Consider the following 25,304-nt stretch of genomic DNA (forward strand, 5'->3'; position numbering starts at 1 on the left):
GTTGTTGTTGTTGTTGTTATTATTATTATTATTGTTATTGTTGTTGTTGTTATTATTATTATTATTATTATTATTATTATTATTATTATTATTATTATTATTATTATTATTATTATTATGCGTATTTTAGTCATCGTTCGTCGTAAACAATATTGACACATTTTTTCTTCGACCTCTTGCATAGTATCTTATTAAAATCATGACGGGCTAATGCTAATTGTACATATAAATGACAGTGATCTGAAGTTCACATATTTCTCGACAATTGTATCTGTTATTGTGTACGTCCAACTCCAGCTCTCTTCAACAGAATTGTCAGAAACAATGAACTTCCTTCCATATTGGATTCATTGGTCCAGAAAGGCATTTTGACCCAACTATATTCTTATCTAACGGGTGCAGAAGCCCATTTCACGTCGACAATAATCAGTGGAGCGTGAAATTGACCACTCAACTCCATTTAGTAAGTGAGGAGGTTTTACCTACGTGATTGCTCTCCTCGATGCCTACTCCCAAGTTGCAACAGTTGTTTTTATTTTATATCCAACAGCCGGTTTCACCAACCGTAATAAAAACGTATTTGCGAATTTCAAATGTTAGCAATTGTTAAAGATATAATATTTTAGGCTTTTACGGTGTATGTGTCTAGAAGAAAAATTAGCAGTTATTTTTACCTTCCTCGTAAATAATCGACGGAATGCACTTTTTTTTAGCATAGGTAAATGAGGGTTTATTCCACCTTTAAAATGAAATATCACAAGCGAGGAGGTACTATTTGAAATTTCAAAATGAGGATAGGAGGCGAGAGGTTGTATCTAATATACAGAATGTTTCCGTGTTAGTATTACAAACTTTCAGGGATGATGGGGAAGGGCACATGTATCAATTTGAGATAAGGAACCCTGGTCCGGAAATGACCGAGTCGAAAGTTACAAGCAAAAATAGTTGTGTGGAAATGAAATAATTTTATTCCTCTGTACACCTTATTTATGTGTATTTATCTGCACATCTTACACATACTGTATTCACTTGACGTTGTTTACGTTGTCTACTTACAGTATTCCATTCAGTGCGCTGTCTGAGGGATGGGGACAGGAAACTACACTAAAGCAATGCAGATAGCGTAATGTGTAACGGACATGGTCGGTCCTGACATGCACGTCTGTAGACAGCAGTGTATGTGTACAAGTTTCAGTGTCCAGTCGATCAGTCCTAGTGAAATGGAGGAGTACACGAAAGTGGAATATGCAGACCTGATTTTCGAATACGGATGAGCCAATGGGAACAGTAGACAAACTCCAGATTTTATCGGTCCTAGTATCCACGTAGGAGACATCTGGCCCATACCATCTTTCCACAATTCCATTGTCACACAACTATTTTTGCTTATAACTTTTAACTCAGTCATTTCCGGACCAGGGTTCCTTATCTCAAATTGATACATGTGCCCTTCCCCATCATCCCTGAAAGTTTGTAACACCAGCCCGGAAACACTCTGTATATAGCCCGGTTTTATGTAATGGTAATTTATAGTACAGGATCCGGCAAAGGAACGGGCGTTTCCTATTTTTTTCAAAATGCATACCTGATATTACCATAAACTACATATTTTGCCATTCGTTTCGTGAAAAGGACATCCTTCAGTTGACTACCACTGAGATGGAAATGTACTTCGTTATACATTCACAAAGTGTCAATAAAGTCTCCATCTTCATCCACACGATTTAAAATCTCCTCACAGAAGTCTGTCGGTTGAGAATATCGTAATGTTTCAATTGATGTATCACTCAATTTCGTATGGATGAAAATGTAAGTTGCTTGAGAAGATGGGACGAGATCATGGCGCCATAAATTGCAACGATGAAATTCACACTTACCTAGTCTCAAAACTGTCGTTGTTCTTGTCAAAGATTTTAATCCCAAAGCACGTTATGCACCACTCCATCTTTCCATGATGACTAAATGGCGTTGTATTGGCAACAGGGTTGCCAGATAAAGGAATCGCAACCGTCGTACCAACTTATGAAAACTGTCGTACTTCAGCATAAAATTGTCGTACATTTACTCAGCTTCCTAATACATATATATTTTTTTTATTTTATTTTATTGGGTTATTTTACAACGCTGTATCAACATCTAGGTTATTTAGCGTCTGAATGAGATGAAGGTGATAATGGCGGTGAAAAGAGTCCGGGGTCCAGCACCGAAAGTTACCCAGCATTTGCTCGTATTGGGTTGAGGGAAAACCCCGGAAAAAACCTCAACCAGGTAACTTGACCCGACCGGGATTCGAACCCGGGCACCTGATTTCGCGGCCAGACGCGCTGACCGTTACTCCACAGGTGTGGACTGTATATATATATATATATATATATATATGATTCTAGTCCACCGCTATGTAGTAATGGTTAGTATGCCTGACTGTGAAACGAGCGGACCGGGATTCAAATCCTGGTTGAGACAAGTTACCTGGTTGAGGTTGTTTTCGGGGTTTTCCCTCAACCCATTAAGAGCAAATGCTGGGTAACTTTCGGCGCTGGAGTCATTTCGCTGGCATTATCACCTTCATGTCATTGACGCCAGATAACCATCGCAGTTGATAAAGGATCATAAAATAACCTCTATATTATACATGTCTACCAGTAAATTTCGGTTCCAAGTTTTAAGAATTTACTACTATGTAATTATTGCTCATATTCACAATGACATTCAAGATTGAAACAAATCACCACCCATTTCTTCATCATCAACGCTGTTATCTCCGTAAAGCGTGCACGATGACGCTTGGTTAGAAACAACTTTGTCATATTTAAAGCCAACAGAAATTTTATCTTCGGTCGGAGCGTCGGCAGATATTTTAGTATCAATCAATGCAGCGGCTGAAAATGATATATCAAATTAATTCATCTACAGTCGACTCAAACCCGACACATACATAATGTCGGTGCGTTTAGACTTATTAATGCTACTGCGGTGGGCTACTATTACGTTCATAAAATACTTCCTTTGTCGAACAAACAAGGAAATTAATAAAATTAAATAGCCTATGTATTACTTTGATATAACCGCGCCGTATACGTGAAACCTAGAGCTCAAGATGACAATGACTTGCATGGCAAGTATAGTGACCAGATCGAGTTTCAAACAATTTTCTTCCCTTAAAAAGCATGTTTCTTTCACATTAGTCAAGGACATACTGAATGAAGAAAACTTATCTAAAAGGGACTAATTAACCATCAATTTTATTTCAATTATACACCAACATTATAAGTTCCAATAGTACATTATGCAACGAGCCTATAATGATAGTAATTAAGACGCGAGGATGTTTATGAAACGAACGCAAGCGACTTTTTATGCTCGACCATATTTCTAACTTGAAATTATTAACTATTCATGTTATTCTTATGTGAATGGGAAGGGAACTGACCTTGTGCATTCTCGTAAATTGTGAGGTGTGCGCAGACGCGAAAGTATTGATTTTTTCCCCGAAACGAATGTCGACGACCTTGATAGGCCTATAATCTCGTTAAACTTGATATAACTTTGAAATTGAATTCGACATTGAAAAACGAGATGAATTTATTTGAATATTATTTACAATTAACGCTAATTATTATAGTAACAGAACATAACCTTCTGCGACGGTATTGGATTTCCAGCCTGCGTGACGTTTTGCTAGTTGTCTTTCGATTGCATATCCGAGAATAATCGAAAACCTGAACTTTAATGAATAGGTGTACTTTAATGACATGCATTAAAGGACTGCTACCAGGTGTATAATTACTACATTTCGGCATGGTCGAGCATAAAATAATTTTTTCCCTTCTGTGAAATAGTCGTACAAAATTGCGTACGACACCCGAGTTCGGTTGTACCTCGTAATTAGTAAAAATAGTCGTAGTCGTACATATGGCAACCCTGATTGGCAACAATGTGCGCGCAGTTTATTGCCCCTCAACTGTGCTGTGAGAATATACGAATTAAATAATGAATGGCTTCCAGCCAGATTTGCATAACATACGTCACTGTTCGTTAACAGAAAACCACAATTCAAGTTACGCAGAATTTGTGTGCATTCAATGTTGAATCTTTGACGTCTTGTCAGCCCACTTGAGGTATGTGGATGTAAGTAGAAAAGTTAAGCCGGTGTCTGGTGCAGTTCCTGGGTAGTTCAGTCGGTGGAGCGTTGGCGCGCTCAGCCAAAGGTGCCGGGTTCGATACCCTGCCCTGGAACAATATTTGCCTTGAAATTATTCACTATATATTTAGTTTCTGTAGACGGCTGCTGGGACGATAGGTACAAGTCATAGAGAGGTTATAAATACCACCTCATTCCCGGCTTGATTGCAGGCTCGGTTCATTTATAGAACGTAGCAAAGCTTATAATTGCAGGTGACTGCGGAGAGCGGACAATTACGACACAATAACCCAATGACCCTCCTGTCGGAAGCAGCTCACAAAGATCCCGCCCTCATCTCATACAAAGGCTCTTGCCACTTGACGTAGAAAGTAGTGGCTCCAGTCAATGCAAGTGTGTACGAAACCCACACACAGAGTTTCTTGAGCTTTCATTTGTCCTTGACAGGATTAATCTCGGGACCATTTTTCAGATATTTCAACACCTTTGGTAGCGGAACTCATGTAACATAGCATGAGATCTAGAAACTACAGGGACATCATTTTATTTTTACTAACATTTTTAATATTAACCTGTCTATACCTTTATAGAATCGGAAACACCGTTTGCTCCCCCCTCCAAGACTGGAGTTCGATGATACTGGCGTAAAACACAAATCACTCTATTAGGTACAGGATGGAAGAAAAGTAGTTCATCCATTTACGTAAACTAGGAAATATCGCGATTTTGAGTTTGATAATTTTCATTAGGTTTTTCTTTAATCAAAGTACAGTACTGTATTAAGAATAAGTGTTTTTACTCACGAAGTGAGTTATCCATGCGAACGTATTCATTATGCAGTGTATACTGTCTACAGCACATTAGCGCACAATATAAAAAAAGAAGTTAAATTGAAAAATAATCATAATATGAATATTTAAACACAATTTTGAAAATGGTGGCCGTTCATTTCGATACAGGCTTCAGTTCTTTTGTGCATATTATCGCACTATAGACTATTGCATCTAATTCCAATTGCCAGTTTCGTCCTTCGTACTAGTAACTCATGTTGAAATAATTCTGTACCTACTCTACGTACTGTGAATTCAATCTTCACTTCTGCCCGACCCGAAAATATAAAATTACTCAGACATGCTATCTACTGTCCGTCCAAGTGGTTATGCCGCAGGATTGTAGAAAGGGAGGAAATCACGTGACAGTTAATTACTTAACGAGGCCCTTTTATTTAAGTTAAATTAAACAGCTGTATAATATTACGTAAACGTCCAATTCCTAAGAGAAATTAATGTTTTGAGAAAAGAGCTAAGACAGCCCAGCTTTTACAGAGGGGCGAGCAGAAGCAGGTGGGGGAAATCGGGATGCGACGTAGGCAAACGGACAGTACCTGTGCGAAAATATGATTCAATATTGAAAGCTCTTTCGTCACTGGAAAACGCGAACATATTTCTGGAACGTACTATACTCAGTAACTCAGTACTGCTTACTATCTGCGGTCTTGGTTCTGTGTGGAGTTGGAACTTCCTTAGTAGAAGGGGTGGGAGTGAAGTACATTCAATAAAAATTGAAGTAAAAATAAAATGATGTCCCTGTATAAGAAATCTGTCTCTCAAAGGTGACGCATACTGTCTCATTGTACGTTTTACACGCTTCGCAACAGATCAGTTCCTTTGCCATGTTGTACATTAACTCCCGCTTATAATTTATTTCCTGGAACTACCATGTAAAAGAGTCCCGCGCCCTAGCGCAGTGGTCCAAGACTCTAAGTCAGCGGTCATCAGCACAGTGCACCCTCGGGCTAGCGTCTCTTACCCGCGGATATGACATTGCACTAGCGTGCATCCATAGCTGCTGGCGGATATGCTGTCTCCCTACCCTTGAGCACGACAGAGCATATTTCGTTGCACTCCTTGCACTTTACCCATTTCAGCGAGTGCTGACGACCATTGATAGATAGATAACAGAAAATGGTGAAGTGGATGTTTCTGGTCCAGAGACGGCTAAGGAAGAGACGACTAAGGACTAAGTAAATAAATTGAAATATGAATTAGAGGAGTGGAATAGGAAGTTAAATAAGACGATAGAGGTAATGAAAATAGGTAAGGAGTATAGTGGAGGAGGCTAGCTAGGATAGCGAAGTATAATATGTAGAAAATTAGTGAGCTCTGAAAATGAAATGTGCACAAGAAACAGACATAATAACGAACATATTGGACAATGGTGTAATATATTTTAGTAACAAGTATTTATTAGAAGAAACAGTGAGTGTTCGATATAGACTAAGTGAACTCAAAATTAAGAACGGAGTGATGAAAGTGTAAATTTTGAATTAATTGAAGGAGTGTAATAGGAAGTTAAGTAAAACGATAGGGATAATGAAAATAGGTGAGGAGTTGGAGGGAGAGGCTAGCCAGGATACTGAAGTATAATATATAGAAAATTAGTGAGATCTGAAAATGAAATGTACACATATTAACGAACATATTGGACAATGGTGTAGTATGTTTTAGTAACAAGTATTATTAGAAAATCAAGAACAGAGTCTAAAAGTGTCAATTTTGAATGATCTAATTGGGGTCGAAAGTTAAATCATAAGAGCGTCTACAAAAGGTATAATTGTAATCAATGTAATTGTGGCACCGGGTACAAAATTGTGAGGTCCACATTACATGGCTGTAAGTGTTGACATATTATATATATATATATATATCATATTCATTGTTCTAACTATTTTCTATAATAAGACACATTTTGCCTCTGTGTAAATATCTGATGACGAGGATGATGATGAGGATGATGATGATGACGATGATGATGATGTTTATTATTATTATTATTATTATTATTATTATTATTATTATTATTATTATTATTATTATTATTATTATTATTATTATTATTGATTCATTCATTCATTAATTTATTATACTCCATAGATCTTACATGAGCAATGAAGCTTTAAGATAATAATAATAATAATAATAATGATTTATTTTAGCTGGCAGAGTTAAGGCCGTAAGGCCTTCTCTTCCACTCAACCAGCAAAAAGTGTATATACATATGCATGAACTTACAAAGAATCCAACAATTTGATTTAGATGAGAGTTACATGTATACAAAAGTTATTTACAAATTAAACAACAAAATACTATGAACTATTAATTAAACACTGAAATAAACTGTGTAGCAGAATTAAACTAAAATACATAGAATGTTAATATATTTCAAATAATATTAGGTAATAGAAAGAGATTATTACGAGACAATTAAAATACAGCACAATCAGGATGATGTCTAAAGAAAAAAGTAACAATGTAGTCAGTGATAGTTTAAATCAGTATGATTGGAGTGAAATGCTAATAAGGTTATCTTTTAAGCTGTTCTTAAAGGTGTTTATTGTCTTGCAGCCCCTAATACTTTGTGACAAGGAATTCCATTGAGATGTGGAACAAATGAAAATTTTACAATATCACAATTACAATTTTTACACATTTTTACAATATTTTACAATTTTTACAGTTTTACACAATTTTTACAATTTTGTGCAATTTTTTTACAATATTTTGGCGAGATGTAGTGAGATGAGGTGAAGTCAGAGAATTCGCCAAAAGATTACCCGGCATTTGCCTTTTGGTTGGGGAAAACCTTGGAAAACCCCAACCAGGTAATCAAATCAAAGGGGTGAAATGAAGTGATGCCGAGGACTCGCCATAGACCATCCGGCTTCAGTCCCACGGTCGGGGAAAACCTCGGAAGAAACCATTCAATGAGACCAAAGGGGGATCCAACCCAAGCCCGAACGCAGCTCCAGATCAGCAGCCCAACGAGTCTGCCGACTGAGCTACATCGATGGCTCTACTAAAAATATACAATACATAGCCAATCAGATTATTAAATTTACAAACCCATATATTCATCTGTTGAGCTATAAAATATAATACATAATAAGTTAATTCAATTTAAGGCATAAATAATTCACTCAGTTGAGATATACAGAAATTAATAATACATATCATACAAATTACTTCAAATTACATAAACAATTCATCAATAGAGCTATACAGATTACTATTCAACTTAAAGCATATACAATTCATCAGCTAAACTATACAAACATATACAATACAAAATAAACAGATTTACAAGCATACTTTCGTTAAGCTATACAAATTTGTACAATTCATATCAAGTAGATTAATTCAATTTATATGAGTGCGGACAAGTGCGTGCAGTGCGTGCGCGTAGGATGGGTTTGAAAGCGTCCTATTCCAGGATAAAATTTATTGTTAAGTGAACTATATTTGTGTTTAAACGTTTTTAATTTGACGTGAATACATTTATTGACAGTTTTACTTTGGTATTTTTTATTCTTTTCCCTCTTTCAAAAGTGGGGTACGTGGCTTATTCGAGGGCGCGGGATATTCGAGAAAATACGGTATTAGTATAAGCTGTATGTAATAAAATAAAACTAGATGTACTTCTGTTCATATAAAATTTTGAAAGCAATTTGTCATATTCATTGTTCTAAAAATTTTCTATAATAAGACATATTTTGCCTCTGTGTAAATACCTGATGATGATGATGATGATGACGATGATGATGATGATGATGAATAATTCTTTCTCATGTGATTCATAACAACGCAACTCCCTCTCTCGCTTAATGTTTGCTTGTAAACTAGTACTGCGTTCTTCTCCAACTTACAGAGTGCATGTCTGAGAAATATATTTTAGTACTAAGGCTCGAACACATGTAGTCCTAAAGCAGCATGTTCTTTAAATAATGTGCCGAATCATTCCGACTTTGAAGACGCAAATGTGAGTGTTTCACAGTAGATTGTGATCCGAAGCATTCACCGTTACGGACCGTGATCAGGTACTTCGTGGTCACTGACAAATTGTCTTTCTTTTTATTCTACGTGTTTTTGTTTTGTAATAAAAAATTGTAGATGCAGTTATATACCGCGCATACGTAGAGGCATTAGAAAGTAATATTTCTGCTTGCTTTGACACGTGTAAACAATATAAAAAATGGAATGGTCATGCATTCTAAAGGGGTCTAGATGGTTCACTGCCTCAGCTGCCCGAGACAAAATTAATCGATCTTGTAACAGTTGAACGGCATGAAGTAATCCACTTTCGAAACACCGTACTAAATTTATGTATGATCCCTCTTACTGACAGGAGAAAAGACGGGACAGACAATAAGTCATATGTCGGAGTTGTCAAATCATACGAATGTGAACTGACAGGCTGGTGTGGTAATAAACTGCAGTATTGTATTGTATTGTATTGTATTGTATTGTATTGTATTGTATTGTATTGTATTGTATTGTATTGTTTTTATTAACATTCCATGATATTCATACATACTTACAGCTAGAATATGGAACAAGTTAAAAAATTTAATACTATTATAAAGTCTTAATTTATAGTCACAGTCTAGATCAAGCATATACAGACGAAATTTACAATATAGTTTACTAGTACAACACATAGTTTTAGTATCAATTTCACGAAGTGTTGTTGAATGTCATGAATTCACCTATAGAATAAAAGGCGTGAGAAATTAGGTACTTCTTTAATTTGGCCTTAAATAATTTTATGTTTTGAGTTTCATTTTTTATATTGATAGGGAGGCTACTGCCATATAACGCACTCCTTTTTGATAGCACAATAGACTAGCCGATGGAGTATGAAAGTCATTTTTTGACGTGTATTTTTGCTATGAACTGTTGAATTAGTTACAAAGTTTTCACGATTACATACGAGGAAGATTATTAATGAAAAGATATACTGACAAGCCATGGGCATTATTTGTAGTTTTTTTAAATAGTCCTACACGATTCCCTAGATTTGGCACCTACTATTATTCTAATTACTCTTTTTTGTAATAGAAATATATTGTTACTATCTGTGGAATTTCCCCAGAAAATTATTCCAAAACTCATTACCGAGTGGAAGTATGCAAAGTAGAGTCTCGATTGAGAGGAACAGAGATTAAGGGTATTTGAGAATAAAGTTCTTACGCTAATATTTCGGGCTAAGAGGGATGAAGTTACAGGGGAATGGAGAAAGTTACACAACACAGAACTGCACGCATTGTATTTTTCACCTGACATAATTAGAAACATTAAATCGAGACGTTTGAGATGGGCAGGGGATGCAACACATTATTGCGAATCCAGAAATGCATATAGAGTGTTAGTTGGCAGGCCGGAGGGAAAAAGACCTTTAGGGAAGCCGAGATGTAGAAGGGAGGATAATATTAAAATAGATTTGAGGGAGATGGGATATGATGATAGAGACTGTATTAATCTTGCTCAGGATAAGAACTGATGGTGGGCTTATGTGAGGGCGGCAATGAACCTCCGGGTTCCTTAAAAGCCATTTGAAAGTAAGAGTCTTGATTATCCGAGTTAAGTGACCAAGACTACTTCGGATAAGCAAAACCTCGGATAAAACGGATGACTACTGAAAATCTGTTTTTGATTAGAAATTAGACAAACGCTATACTCATTAGACTCTATTATAGAATGAACGAATCAGATTAATATGAACTCTAGGCGTTTAAAAATACTGTACGTCTACATTTAAAAAAACGACTAACATGCAATACTGTATAGTATTTACAGTATTTTGATCGGGCTCGGATAACACGGAACCTCGGTTAATCGAAACTCGGATAATCGAGACTCTACTATATTTTCTCATTTTAAACGAAATATATTTACTGAATATACAGTATAAAATGTTCTGACAGCGCTGGTACGATTAATTAGCCCTATTTCAGAGATTGGCAGAAGGAGCAAAATTATCACAATGCAGACAATGGAAATTTTTGACTGGATTCAGTTGAAAGTAAAATTACTGTAGATAAATGTCTGGAATGAATATCAAATTATAATAATCTTACTTGGTACATAACCATACGAATATGAAAAGGATGTTTATAGAAATAAAAAAGTCACGTAAGTCTTAGAAATGTACGACAGTCTTAAAGAACCTGAATGAATACAAACTTCTGGGTTAAAAGTTGATAATAAAATATATATATATATATATATATATATATATATTTTTTTTTTTCAGTTTGCTATATGACTGTGAAGTATAGACTTTCAAGTGAAAAGACTAAATTAAGCTGAAATCAATTGAAATGAGACTCTTCAGAACATCAGCTTACACAATGTTGCACTAGAAGAGGAATGAAGATTTGAAAGTAGCGCCAATCTTTATTAAATACTAGCTTAAAGCACCGAGCTTTGCCCTTTTTTTCTATTTTTAATTAAAGTGATTGTTAGACTTTTCGGATATCTCGCCAACTCAACTATAGAAAACCAAAACGAATTGTCTTTACTAAGCTTTCCTTGTCTCTAAAATGAATCATTACATAGATTCACTCACATGAATTAATTACCTTCTTGGTCAGAATGCCTGCCAGGGTTAACTCACAAGCAAACATTCTCATGGGAGCAGATAAAGTTATTTTTTTCTTCCATCAGGTTAATAATGTCAAAAGAAGTGCTTTTACAAATTTGGCCACTCGAGCGCAATTACGAGGGCCGTAAAAATAAGTTTCCTTGGGGCCGTTTACAGAAGGAAAACACAATTGCATGGAAAGATTTATTGGAAAAAATGCAGCAATTGTTGAGCTATTTTTCAACATATTTCCCACTGGAATTGAGTCATTTGTCATTCATACAGAGGGATTAACTTTTGTATCTCTGTGTCGTAGAAATATGGAAAGTGGAAGTGTGCCGACTGGGATTTTAACCAATGTGTGACAGCCATCTGCAACTCTCTGTCGATCCTCTGGAGTGACAAATGTCTCAATTCCTGTGAGTAATATGTTGAAAAATAGCTCAATAGTTGTTTTATCTGTTCCAATAAATTTTTCCAATGAAACTGTGTTTTCTTTCTGTAACTGGCCCAAGGGAAACTTATTTTTACGGCCCTCGTAATTGCTATCGAGTGGCAAAAATTTGTACAAGCACTTTTTTGACATTATTAATATGGTGAAAGAAAAATAATAACTTTTTTATGTGTCCCCATGAGAAAGTTTGCTTGTAAGTACAGGGACATCACTTTATTTTTACCAACATTTTTAACATTAACCTGGCTATACTCGGAAACACTGTTGCCCCCTTCCATTACAGGAGTTTGATGTTACTAGTGCAATATGTAAACAAATCATTTTACTGGGTATAGGAGGAGAGAAAAGTAGTGTATCCATTTATGTTGTAGGGAAATACGATATTACGATTTTCAGTTTGATCATCACTTTTACGGAATTTATCAAAATACAGTAGAGTAGTAACATTCTTTTTTCAAAAACTCAACTTTTCAGGCGGCTATGTTCGTTATGTAATGTCTACTTTATTTAGCACATTAATTATTGGTGTTAACATACAATATAGAGAGTGCATTTAAATTGAGGGGGTCATAAGTAAATGGCTGTAAGTGCACTTAAGTTACTTTTCAGAAAATGGGGTTTAAATATTTAAGCTTTCGTAAAATCAGTGAAATTGTTATTTAAATTTTAATATGTGATGCGATTAAAATATCCCTTTGCCACTAAAATTTTAGATACTTTTGCTTACACTGGATGCACTTAACTCATGTTATTACAAATGTCACTAGCATTCCTTTGCTTCTAGCCACCTCAATTCAAAAAAAGCTAAACTGAATTTTTAAATAAGTTGCTGAAAATGGTTGCCTTTCATTACAATGCAGGCTTCAATTCAGTACGCATATTATTAAAAACATTTTGAAGCATATTCTCTGAAATTGAATTTATCGTTTCTTGAATATAATTTTTTGGTACGATATTATTAATGTAGGTTCTTTCTTCTATAGAAAACGCAATCATATTTATGAAACACACTATACACTGCAGTGTTTACTTCACTGCTTGACGACTTCGAATGCAACAGCGGCCGTAAGTTTGTGTGTCTGACGGGAGCAAGGACATTAGTGAAGGGATGGGAGTGAAGTACATTCAGAAATGCAGGTACAATAAAAATGCAAGTAAAAATAAAATGATGTCCCTGTAGTAGTGAGCCTTTAGCCGACTGAGCAACGCCAGTGGCCATTTCACAATTCAGAACATATTAATTATATTATTTTTACTTCATATACAGAATACAGATAAAGTATAATCTCATAGTGTTATCTTTGGACCTAAAGAATAATATTTTGAAAGACATATTCGTATTTTAGAATTATAATTAATACAGTTTTATTTACAGTGAGTTTACATATATTTTAAGCAGTTAATATGTAGGTTATAAGTTCGTCGTGATGACGTTCTTATTTATTATTTGGCACAAATAGTGAATTAGGAGAGCTGCTCACCTGTCTGTTGAATGAGTTTGCATGCAACGTGCATTAAAATAAAAGAGTACACAAGATGATCTGCAGGTTTTAACTGTGTGACTGAGGACTCCAGACTTTAGACAAGAAAAGGCTGCTTTGAAGCCAACTGTACGAGTATAATGGAATAGCGGAAGACCACCAACCTTACCTTACTTGCATAACACGATAATTTCCATAAACTCTTTCCAAACAGTTAGGATGCATCATCAAGGCCAATTTGATGAGTTATTTCTGTTCACTGAGAGAGTAAATATAATTATTAGGGCCCGGACGTTTGGCAAAACTTCTTTTTTACTGGGTGGAAGTAAATCATTATTTGTTTAGATATAAATGTGATTTGAAGTAAATCAAAATGATAGCACAGTCTAGTCTAGTATATACAGTCACGAAGCTTGAGTTGTTGAGGGTTCTAGGAACAATAGACTGTGCCGGTACTATTTCACATTGTCTGTAATGAGGCGATAGTAGCGATCCTAGTGGTTAGCAACTATCTATGGATGCATATTCCATACATATTGAGGTTCTAGATTGTACATAGTAGACTGTGGTGATAGGGTCAATTTGTATTTTGCCTATTTTGCCTTTTTAAGGTGTTTCTTATTAACAAATACCTTTTTTTGTCATTTTAAAGCAATATTTCTTGTTTATTTGCAATTTTCTAATTAATTATTGTGATGCAATGTGTATGAAATTTAAATATTTGAAACAATGACTAACTTTACTAACAGTAGTAAATAAAATTAATTTATTTCGGTGCTTAATCTGCTAATAATCGTGCTTTAATTGTATTGGTGTAATATGAATAATGATCGACAATCCACAGTTACAAATATAATATAGTCATGTCTTCACGATACCAACAATCAGCTTTATAATTTTAAATATTAAGCTCGTTCTCATAGAAGTTGTCACGTAGCATTTCCAATATTCTTTTCATATTCAAGTCTTACTGTTACAGTTTTGTGCTACACGTGTTTATTATTGTAGGAGAAAGAAATTTGTGTGAGGAACAGTCAATTATTGTTGGGTGATAGAAGATATAAGATAGATTAGCTAGAATGCCTAAATTCAGTAAACCATTGCAAAGTAAACTTCATGCTTACGTTAGTGCATTTGGTGCCCATGCGTTTTCAACTGATGGAACAGTTTTGTTATGTAAGGTTTGTGAAAAGACAGTTAATCACGAAAAAAAAACTTTTATAAGTCAACATATGTCATCTACGAAGTAAATATGTGAGTTATGTTGATATAATTTAAATTTATTGCTAAAATATATTATGCCCTTTTTTAATTTATAATACCTTTTTCAAAGATTTTTATGCCTTTTTACGTTTTATTGCCTTTTTGCCTGCCTATTTTAACTGTTATAAATGCCTAAACATCCGGGCTCTAGTTATGATGACTAATCCTCAAGATTCCAGAAATGCATATAGAGTGTTAGTTGGGAGGCCGGAGGGAAAAAGACCTTTGGGGAGGCCGAGACGTAGGTGGGAAGATAATATTAAAATGGATTTGAGGGAGGTGGGATATGATGGTAGACACTGGATTAATCTTGCTCAGGATAGGGACCAATGGCAGGCTTATGTGAGGGCGGCAATGAACCTCCGGGTTCCTTAAAAGCCAGTAAGTAAGTAAGTAATCCTCAAGAAAAATATTTCCACGATAGTTTACAATTAGGTATTCCAACTAACAGCTGTAGTGTTTCTGTAAACTTCTGCTACCGTATGTGTTCAGTTCTCCTTCTTGGATCGACATCGGTGGTCTTATGGTTTCCATGCTGGTCCTTGGATCTGGGGTTCACGGATTCAAACCAGACCGGCGGTGATCAGCTGTAATGGGTGATAAAATTTTTAGCATGTCCTCGTCTGGCAAAGAAGTAGAACTAGGAAGTCTTAGGCCTATCCTAAATTTACGGCACGTAAAAGAACTCTATCTCCGTTGAAGAGGTCCACGCAAAATTGATCTGTAATTTCAAGCCCATGTTGAATTTTGTTGCTAATAATCCATGCAATTGAGTCCACGACTGTGGAGTAACGGGTGGTATGACTGACCATGGAACGAATGGGCTCGGATTCTAATTCTCATTTGGACAAGTTAATTGATTGGAATTTTTTCGAGGTTTTTTTGTTGTTCCACTGATATTCCTCATAAAACTACTTCAATTTTGAAACAATCAGTAATAGACAGCTGATTAAGAGTTCATATTTATTGTGATGTTGTAATGTGCCTGTTTCCTCGGTATACGGATTAAATTATTGTTTATTTTTATAATATTGTTTTATGTCTCTACTGTAAAAAAATGTAAAATGTGCTATACAGCGTTGTTCGGGGGCGTACTTCAATTGAAACCTGTTTAATTCGAAATCTCGGATAATTCGATTTTTTTAACGGTCCCTTCAACTTCGAAATAGCCAAGTTCATGTGCACTATTTATTTAATTTTTTTAGTAGGTTATTTTACAACGCTGTATCAACATCTCAGATTATTTAGCATCTGAATGAATTGAAGGTGATAATGCCGGTGAAATGAGTCCAGGGTCCAGCACCGATAGTTACCCAGCATTTTCTCATATTGGGTTGAGGGAAACCCTTGAAAAAAACCTCAACCAGGTAACTTGTCCCGACCGGTAGTCGAACCCTGGTCACCTGGTTTCGCGGCCAGACGCGCTAGCCTTACTCCACAGGTGTGGACTGCACTATTTGTGTTTGTTTTAATTTTATACTCAAATTGTCGTAGTCCATTTTTTTTTTCAGATTTATTTAATAAGCACAACTGTAACCTTTCATTGCAGGCTGAAAGACCTAATTGACTGGCGGAGCAGCAAGGAGACGCATGCGTCAGGCAGTGCTCCACCCGCACCCGGTGCAGGCCCTTTGGAAGGGGAGCAGACACAACCAGACACTTACGTAGTGCAACGATACATCGAGAAGCCCTATTTGCTGGCCGGCCGCAAGTTCGACATCAGATTCTATGTTCTCGTCACTTCGGTACAGTGTACCAAGCTCCTGACTTTCAGGTTTTAAAAGACTAAAATTAGGTTTTTTCAACCACCCCATGTGTTACGATATTTTAGGATTTTAAATCTTCTATTTAGGACTTCATAGGTTTTACAAAAAAAAAACAAAAAACAAAAAAAACATACTACAGTGCGTAGCCTATACTAACTGACTCCGCAGTGAAACAAGCGGCAGCATTCGACCCGGCAGCAATGTAAAGTGTCTGGTTTGAACACGTAGGAATATTACATCTCTCTCGCTCCCTCCCACCCTCCACTATTCAATGCGTCCAAGGTCATTAACTCTACCTGTACGATACCAACACAATTCCGAGTCCCCGCGTTCTACTTGCCACTTCTCCTGCGGAGCCAGTTAGTATACGTACTGTATTAATATATTGCAATATTATTATTCATCACCATTATTTCCTGTATCTCCCACTGGAGCAAAGGGTCTCACCAAACTTTCGCCACCGTCTTCTATTCTTAGCGATATTGGCAATTTCGAACCATGATGTCCCTGCCTTCCGTACCTATTTCCTCTTCCACTGTTCTTCTCCAGGTAACCTTTGGTCTTCCTCTCTTTCTACCACCTTGGGAGTTCCATCTTAAAGCTTCTTTCTCAATAGAATTTTCTTTCCGAAGAGAATGGCCAATTCATTCCCATTTCCTTCGTTTTATTTGTATACTTATTTGCTTTTCTTGTGTTCTTTCCCATAACTCTTTGTTTGAAATTGTGTTTGGCCACCAAATATTTAGGATTCTTCTAAGGCAGCGATTTATAAAAACTTGGAGACTTCTAGAGATCTCTACATTTACCTTCCATGTTTCACAACCATATAGAAGAATTACATAAAGTTTATTTTCCTGGTCCTACAGAACTTATCTGTTATGGTACTAACAATTGTTAGAGGAGAAAAATTCGCTCCGGCGTCGGGAATCGAACCCGGGTCCTTGGTTCTACGCACCAAGCGCTCTAACCACCGAGGTACTACGAAGTTCAATCCACAGCACCGGATCGAATCTCTCTCCTCTAGTGTTTTTCCCTTTGTGGTTTTACTCCATGTTCGATATAGCCTATATGTTGACATAATATTATATTAAATCAACTGGCATTATACTGTACAAGGAGCGCACTCAATTGAGTGACTTAGTTTACCATAACAGATCAATTCTGTAGAACCAAAAAATTAATCTTTATGTAGATTCTTCTCCCAACAGTGCATATTTTATTTATTTATTTATTTATTTATTTATTTATTTATTTATTTATTTATTTATTTATTTATTTATTTATTTATTTATTTATTTATTTATTTATTTATTTATTTATTTGTCTGTCTGTCTGTCTGTCTGTCTGTCTGTCTGTCTGTTTGTTTGTCTGTTTGTCTATCTTTTTGTCTGTTTATTTATTTATTTATTTATTTATTATTTATTTAATACTTTACGCTTGAGCTACATTAGGCATTGCAGCCCGAAAGAGCAGAAGCTCGTGTTCGGGCGCAGGAATATACTTTGGAATCCTGGCCACTAAGTCGCTCAGTTGAGTGCGCTCCTTATATAATGACAGTTGACTTAATATAATATATCAACATTTAAGTAGTCGCGTGGGGTCAGTGCTATATGGTACTAATGTCACAAAATAGTTCGCGACTGCCTAAATGTTAGAATGTATTAATTGATTGGTTATGATGGTAGGGACTTGGTTAATCTTGCTCAGGATAGGGACCGATGGGGGGCTTATGTGAGGGCGACAATGAACCTCTGGTTTCCTTAAAAGCCATTTGTAAGTATTCCGAAATATCTCTTAATGAGACGGTTTTACAAACTACTACTCGTATGAAAGTGGATTCTTAATATCTTCCATTGCAGTTCCTACCCTTGAAGGTCTGGTTAGCGAGGGAAGGATTCGCTCGGCTTTCTGGATACCAGTTCTCACTCAACACTCTGTCGGACAACAGAATCCATGTTACCAACATGGCCGTTCAATTACGATCAATGCAAAAAGGATCTTGTCCAAAGGTAATATGACATATACTAGTAGAGTCAAAAAGTACCGAACATATGTAGATACCTTTGTTGCAGATGACATGTAACAATTTACCCAACACCACCTTCAAAGTACGCCCCCTGGGCAGTGACACTTCTGCAGCCCATCTTTGGTCACTTCCCGCAGAGCGCGCGTCGCATGAATTTTCACCTCTTCGGCTGACGCAAACCGCCATACCTTGAGTAGGGATTTTACCTTTGAAAATAGGTAGAAATCTACTGGAGTAATCTGGTAGTCATGGTGGCTGTGAATGGGCAGATATTTTGTATTGTGCAAAGAATTCTCTTACCAAGAGCGACCGATCTGCTGGGGTATTGTCATGATTGTCCTAGCCACAAATTGGGTCTTTTTCAATGAACTGCATCACGAAGACGTCGAAGAATTACAACATACGTTTTCTTACTGACAGTTCGATCCTCAGGAATAAATTCGAAATGTACGAGATACTTGATATCGAAGAACACTTCAAGCATTACGGTACTTTCCCCTTTGATCGGTCGGCACACTGAGTATGTACGCCTGGAGAGTAGGCCACATACCACACGGACAAGGCAGAGAAGTTGCCTATAGAGCATGGCGTTGTCACCCGAAGTTCGGATACATTCTGACTCTACCAGACCTATATTTATAGTGACGTTGTTTCTTTATTGTTACGCAAACCACAGGTGCCGAGTTTGTGGGGTTGAGGCAAGGCAATTTCTGCCCCCTCAACATTATACAGAAATAGGCGTCGCTCTCTCCCCCTAACAAAAATTAATAGAGGGGCCTCGCCCTTTCAAATAATTCGAGGAGAGAGTCTTCATGTTAAAACAGTAATAATTGATTTGTTTGAGAGATGAAGTAGAACATAAGCCAAAAAATGGTTATTTCAAATCCATATAGATGGTGAGCTGCAGCAATCAAAATGCCACGACCCTTACTTCCCTCCTGCATTTGAGATCGGTGAATCCCCATACATGATACAACAGTGACTCCACTTCTTTGTGCAAATTTTTGGTCGATTCTGTTCAAATTTTCATGGGTATTATATGCAAAACCAGACGATGTTATTCTCTGTAAAATATGGAAGGCAATTTTTTTAGCAATTAAAGTTTTGTCGGGCTTTTGTGCAGAGTCCTGTCTCCCCAATATTTCAAAGATGTCGGCTCCTATGCCACAAATAACAGTTCCCGTGCAGCCGGTAAAATGAAAATAACTTGAGAGAACGTTGACTGCCCTATCGTAGGATGCAATACCGAAACTTGAAGACATTGCTTCCTAATTGCAAAAAAGCATTTTGACACCTCGATGAAAAGTTATCCTCCATACAAAGAAGTCCATCGTTAAAAATTAATGTTATTGACGTCCTGAATACTGCTGTTTAATTCCTCCAACATAATTATGAAGGTTGCTTCTGTACATAAATCTTTTAGATTTATCGATAAATGAAAATTGTGGAAGATAAAATGCTATAAAACTGTGTAATAGTAATCCTATCTGAGTCCATCCAATGTAAGACGCTCTTAATATTAATATGTATTAATCCACGCACTTGTTCGACTTATCCTACTGTAGGATTGCCATACGCCCTGAAAAAGCAGTTTTTCCTGAATTTTAGCGTGTGGAGAAATGTCCTGCCCGATTTTCAACAAATCGGCAAATGTCCTGAATTTTAAGATTGATTTTTATTACATTTCCTGTGTTAAAGACGGTACAAGCTATCCTATGGCCACACAATTGCTGTATCACTTGTCTTGAGTATTTACAAAAGTGGTTAAATTCTTTCATTGATCTCAAGTGTTTCAATTGGTTGCTCTTAAAGGAAGTTCCAACTTGGGGTGGGCATATAGAAGGCGCTGTTAAATACTTAATGAAGCATGGTTGCAAAGTTGATGACTCAGTAGCATTCAATCAATCATTGCGTTTAATTAATAAAGTTTGTGGAAGAAAAACTGAATGAATTTGTCTTCGACAGTGATTTCATGAAAAAACTAGCTAGTAACAAATGGGTGGAATTTTTCAGTTTTTGTAAAAATAGTGAGCAATATTCATAATTACTAAAGATTGCCCAGTTCCATTTTCTGTTTACCTGCTCATAATGCATGTTTGGAAAAAATGTTTTCTATCATGAATGCGCAATGGACAGATGACAGGAACAGACTAAAAATTGAATCCATTAGAGCAATTCTGATGGTTCAATGTAATCATCATGCTTGCATATTTGATGCAACACAATGTGTTGCTGAAGAAGATTTTATCTTCGGAAAAATATGACTGGTTTTAAGATTAAGTATGAAGTACTCAACTAAATCATAAATTCAATTGTTTAATTGTGTAGTATTAACATGTTATTTGTTGCATACTGTGAAATTTCTATGTATTTTTTTGACCATAGCCTACTAAAAACAATTAAGTCGTAATTACAATATGTTGCGTTCGACGGTTGGAGTCCCGAATTCTTGCCTCACTATGGCAACCCTAATACTCCAACCTGTTGTTATTTTACTGCTTATTGTTTTCAAATATATTTTTCATATTTATACGCCTCTGTTCGCGGTATGGAATATTATCTATACTAATAATAAATCTGTAGCCGAAATTTTTCTGGTAATTTTCGATTTTCCAAAAATAATTGGTCCTAACATATATAATTAAGCACCCTGAAACCGAAAATCGCTTTTTTGAAATTTTTGTTTGTCTGTCTGTCTGTCTGTCTGTATGTTTGTTACCTTTTCACGCGATAATGGCTGAACGGATTTCGATGAAAATTGGAATATAAATTAAGTTCGTTGTAACTTAGATTGTAGGCTATATGGCATTCAAAATACATTATTTAAAAGGGGGGTTATAAGGGGGCCTGAATTAAATAAATCGAAATATCTCGCTTATTATTGATTTTTATGAAAAATGTTACATAACAAAAATGTCTTTACAAATCATTTCCGATAAGTTTTAGTCTTTGAAAAATTTTGATAGGACTGATATTTAATGAGATAAATGAGTTTTAAAATTAAAATAACTGCCATCTAAGGTAAACAAATGACTTCGTCTATAAGGGGCCTTGGTCAACAACAATCGAAAGCTATGAATCATAGCCTACAGAAAATGTTTCTGTGTTCGTATGAAGCAATATCGGAAGCTAAATTAACCGATTTGTATAATTAATTATTATTTCACCATTGGAAAGTGTAGTTTCTCTGTATGGACATAATGCTATAATGTTATTACAGTAACTTGTGAGTGAATTGAGGACAGGTAAGATTAAAATAGCTTCTTATGCACAGAAAACTTGATAGGCTATTCTGTGTATTCGTTTCCTGTATTTCTTAAAATAATGTTTATCTCAGAGAATTAACGACCAACGAGAGTGTATTGATTTAGTATGCAGTAATAATACGTTAGCTTAGCATTTCATTATTTTATAATCCAAATTTTAACTATGCTCAATTGAATCGAGCTAAAATACATAAAATACATATGCATTAAATGCAATGCAAAAAATTTGGGTAATGAGCCAAGCAGATTATGTTGCGTTGTTGTAAAAGTTGTTCCTCCTGAGATTCAAGAGCCCCCATAACAAATTGAAAACTTACTTATCGGTGTACATCCGTTATCAACACACTTTTTATATAATATAATATAATATAATATAATATAATATAATATAATATAATATAATATATTTAAGTTATTTGAAGGGTTCAGAACCATAGTGGGCCAAGCGCCATTTACTGAATACGTAGAAAACAAGAGTTAAAATTAAGTTATTGCCATAATTCAATGGAAACATATAACAAGTAAAATAAAGTATACACATTAAATGTAAATGATGTCAGTGTTCATTGAACTATGGATGCATGTAATAAAAATTAAGAAACATGTTAAAGGAATTGTCATTGCACCAAATGAGTGCTCTGTGGACCAAAATGATTCCATTTTAATTATTTTAATATAATTTAAATTAAGTAACATATTAAACTATGTCGCCCTGGTTGGCAAGTTGGTATAGCGCTGGCCTTCTATGCCCAAGGTTGCGGGTTCGATCCGGGGCCAGGTCGATGGCATTTAAGTGTGCTTAAATGCGACATGCTCATGTCAGTAGATTTACTGGCATGTAAAAGAACTCCTGCAGGACAAAATTTCGGCACATCCGGCGATGCTGATATAACCTCTGCACTTGCGAGCGTCGTTAAATAAACCATAATATTATTAAACGATTTATCCTTCTATCAAACACGAATATTCCCTGGATCAAATGTCCTATTTTAATTATGTAATTACTTTATATTTATTTCTAACGGGTGCAGCGGAGCGCACGGGTACGGCTAGTATCCAAATAAAAAATTGACAACACATATTAAACAAACTATCTCAGCCATTTATATATGTTTACAATTGCCAATTTATTCGCTATCGTATTTTTTAAATTATTACTGTGATGGAAGGATAATGTTTTTGAAGCTAATAGTTTAGTTTTTAATAATAATTATTATTATGAGGGAAGGATAGTGGTTTAAGCAGACTAACGGCCTAGTTTTTAAATAATAATAATAATAATAATAATAATAATAATAATAATAATAATAATAATTATTATTATTATTATTATTATTATTATTATTATTATTATTATTATTATTATTATTATTATTAAATAATAGTTATTTAAGAAGATTAATAGGCTACTTTTGAAATTGTCGGTAGACTGATCTACGCAACTGGCTTCTTATTGATGAATGACGAACAGTCAAGTACCCGCCATTAGTTTAAAAAAAAAAATCTTATTTACAGTAGTACCTCTCCATGTAGACCAGTGGCGTAGTCAGCAGATGGTCAGGTGGGCCCAGGCCCACCCAAAAAGTATGCGGATTTTTGCGTTTTTTATGGAAAATATTCAACATTAAAACTAAAGCATAGATCCAGAGCAATAGTTACAATCGATAGCATTAAGGTAAGAAGTAAAAAATGCGTTCATTTCTTCAAGAGCCAATTTAACTGTGTTGGGTTGGGCCAAATTGTCTGGCAGCGATAAAAAGAAGGAAGCTGTGGAGGCTACTGAATTGTTACATCAGCTAGAAAAATTTGACACCTTATTTTATTTGGTAAGTTTAGACGATATTCTTGTTCTTGCAATTTCATTATCGGAAGCACCTCAGTCTCCAAAAATGGATATTAGTAAATGTTCGTCCTTCATTAAGGCAATGATATAAAACTTTTCAAAGCTTTGAAACGAAGAAAAATTCGACAATCATGTCAAGCACAAGGCATTGTAATCTAGCAATTCTATCCATCGAGAGAGAGAAAAGTTGGGATTTGCTGAAGGACCCATCATCAGCGATCGACAGATTCGTTGCCAGGAAATCTCGACAGCTCCAGTTCAGCTTATGAAGCGTTTGTATAGGTATGCCTTGCATGATTGTTTATCATAATTTTGCATGTTATTAAATAAGACTCCCGAGAATGAGTTTCAAGAGAGCGGCATTGTCAAGAGATAGGTCAGGTACTTTCTAAACCCTGCATGTCTGGCCCACCCGAAATAATTAGTCTGGTTTCGCCACTGATGTAGATCTACGACTCTTTAACAGTAGTTTCAACCTGATGACTCTGAAGGGCTTTCTTATCAACTCAATTCTTACATCGACAATGTATGTACTTTAATGTGGCTTCTGTTACATTTTGTATGCAAGACTATGATTTTATAACTAACATGGTCTGATTGGAAGGACTATAAGAGGAGTCTGCGGCACCTCCGGGAGTTCCTTACAGCGCAACATGGTGCAGAGGTGGTGGAGTCGCTGGTGCAACGCATTGCGAACATAGTGCTCACCAGTCTGCATAGCGTACAGCAAGTCATCATGCAGGACAGGCACTGCTTCGAGTTGTACGGGTATGACATCCTGCTGGACGCCGATCTCAGACCGTGAGTAACTGGGATTAGGTTAGACTAGATTAGATTAGATTGATGTTGATATTGATATTTGTCAGCCAACTTTGCAGTAATTCATAGTTATGGTGGACCTTTACATTTCTGCTTTCCGATCCACCATCAACGGTATACCTCATATACCGCCCTTTTATGTTAATATCTGTGGTGTTTGGGTAAAGGGAGATAAGTCACAAAAATGAGTTCGGAGATAAATGAAAATTAAACTTTGAACCCTTATTACAAATAATTTTCTACACAAATAAAACACATCAACTGCTAGTATTCTTTGATTTTTGCACACCCACTTGTACAATTTAATTTGTGTGTTCATCTGGGAAACAAAATTCCACCTGGGCAAAAAAATGACTTATACCCCTTTACCCGAACACCACAGATATATTCCTTTCATTACTTCCTAGTCTTCTGTTGTAACTGATTTGCTATTTATCCTTCCCTATCTATCCTCTTCTGTTCTCTTTCATACCTAGACTGTCTCCCTTCCATTTCTCGCTTTCCTATTAAATATTGCAGGTATATTCCTTTCCTAAATTATTAGCATTACTTTTATTCTCTATTCCCAAATCCATTTACTCTTATCCAATCTTTCCCAGCTATTTTCTCCTAAATTATTTACACATTTTCATTTTCTCTTTTTTCCAACACTTACGTACATCACTTATTATTTCTCTACTATTCTTTCCTCTATTTATTTATGTACTTACGGTATCTCTTTCCCTTCACTCCTACTCCTAATTCCCTCTTTTATTGCCTGTTTCTGTACACTTATATCTAGAAAACTTCTACAAATAGTACCCCTATTGCTACTCCCAACCAACAA

The 25,304-nt window shown here is 35.8% G+C and overlaps 1 protein-coding gene across 2 annotated transcripts in view; it reads left to right on the forward strand.

Annotated features, from left to right (window-relative positions):
• The window catches only part of LOC138713236 (probable tubulin polyglutamylase TTLL9), a 616,516-nt gene that overhangs the window by 587,037 nt on the left and 4,175 nt on the right, over positions 1–25,304 (forward strand). For both annotated transcript variants that reach the window (XM_069845167.1, XM_069845166.1), the window contains exons 6-8: positions 16,308–16,503; positions 18,384–18,533; positions 24,264–24,460. In XM_069845167.1, the coding sequence (XP_069701268.1) occupies positions 16,308–16,503; positions 18,384–18,533; positions 24,264–24,460 (543 nt within the window). The remainder of the gene's footprint in view (positions 1–16,307; positions 16,504–18,383; positions 18,534–24,263; positions 24,461–25,304) is intronic.

This window comes from Periplaneta americana, chromosome 14 (genome assembly GCF_040183065.1).
Source record: "Periplaneta americana isolate PAMFEO1 chromosome 14, P.americana_PAMFEO1_priV1, whole genome shotgun sequence".
Taxonomy (NCBI): Eukaryota; Metazoa; Arthropoda; class Insecta; order Blattodea; family Blattidae; genus Periplaneta; species Periplaneta americana.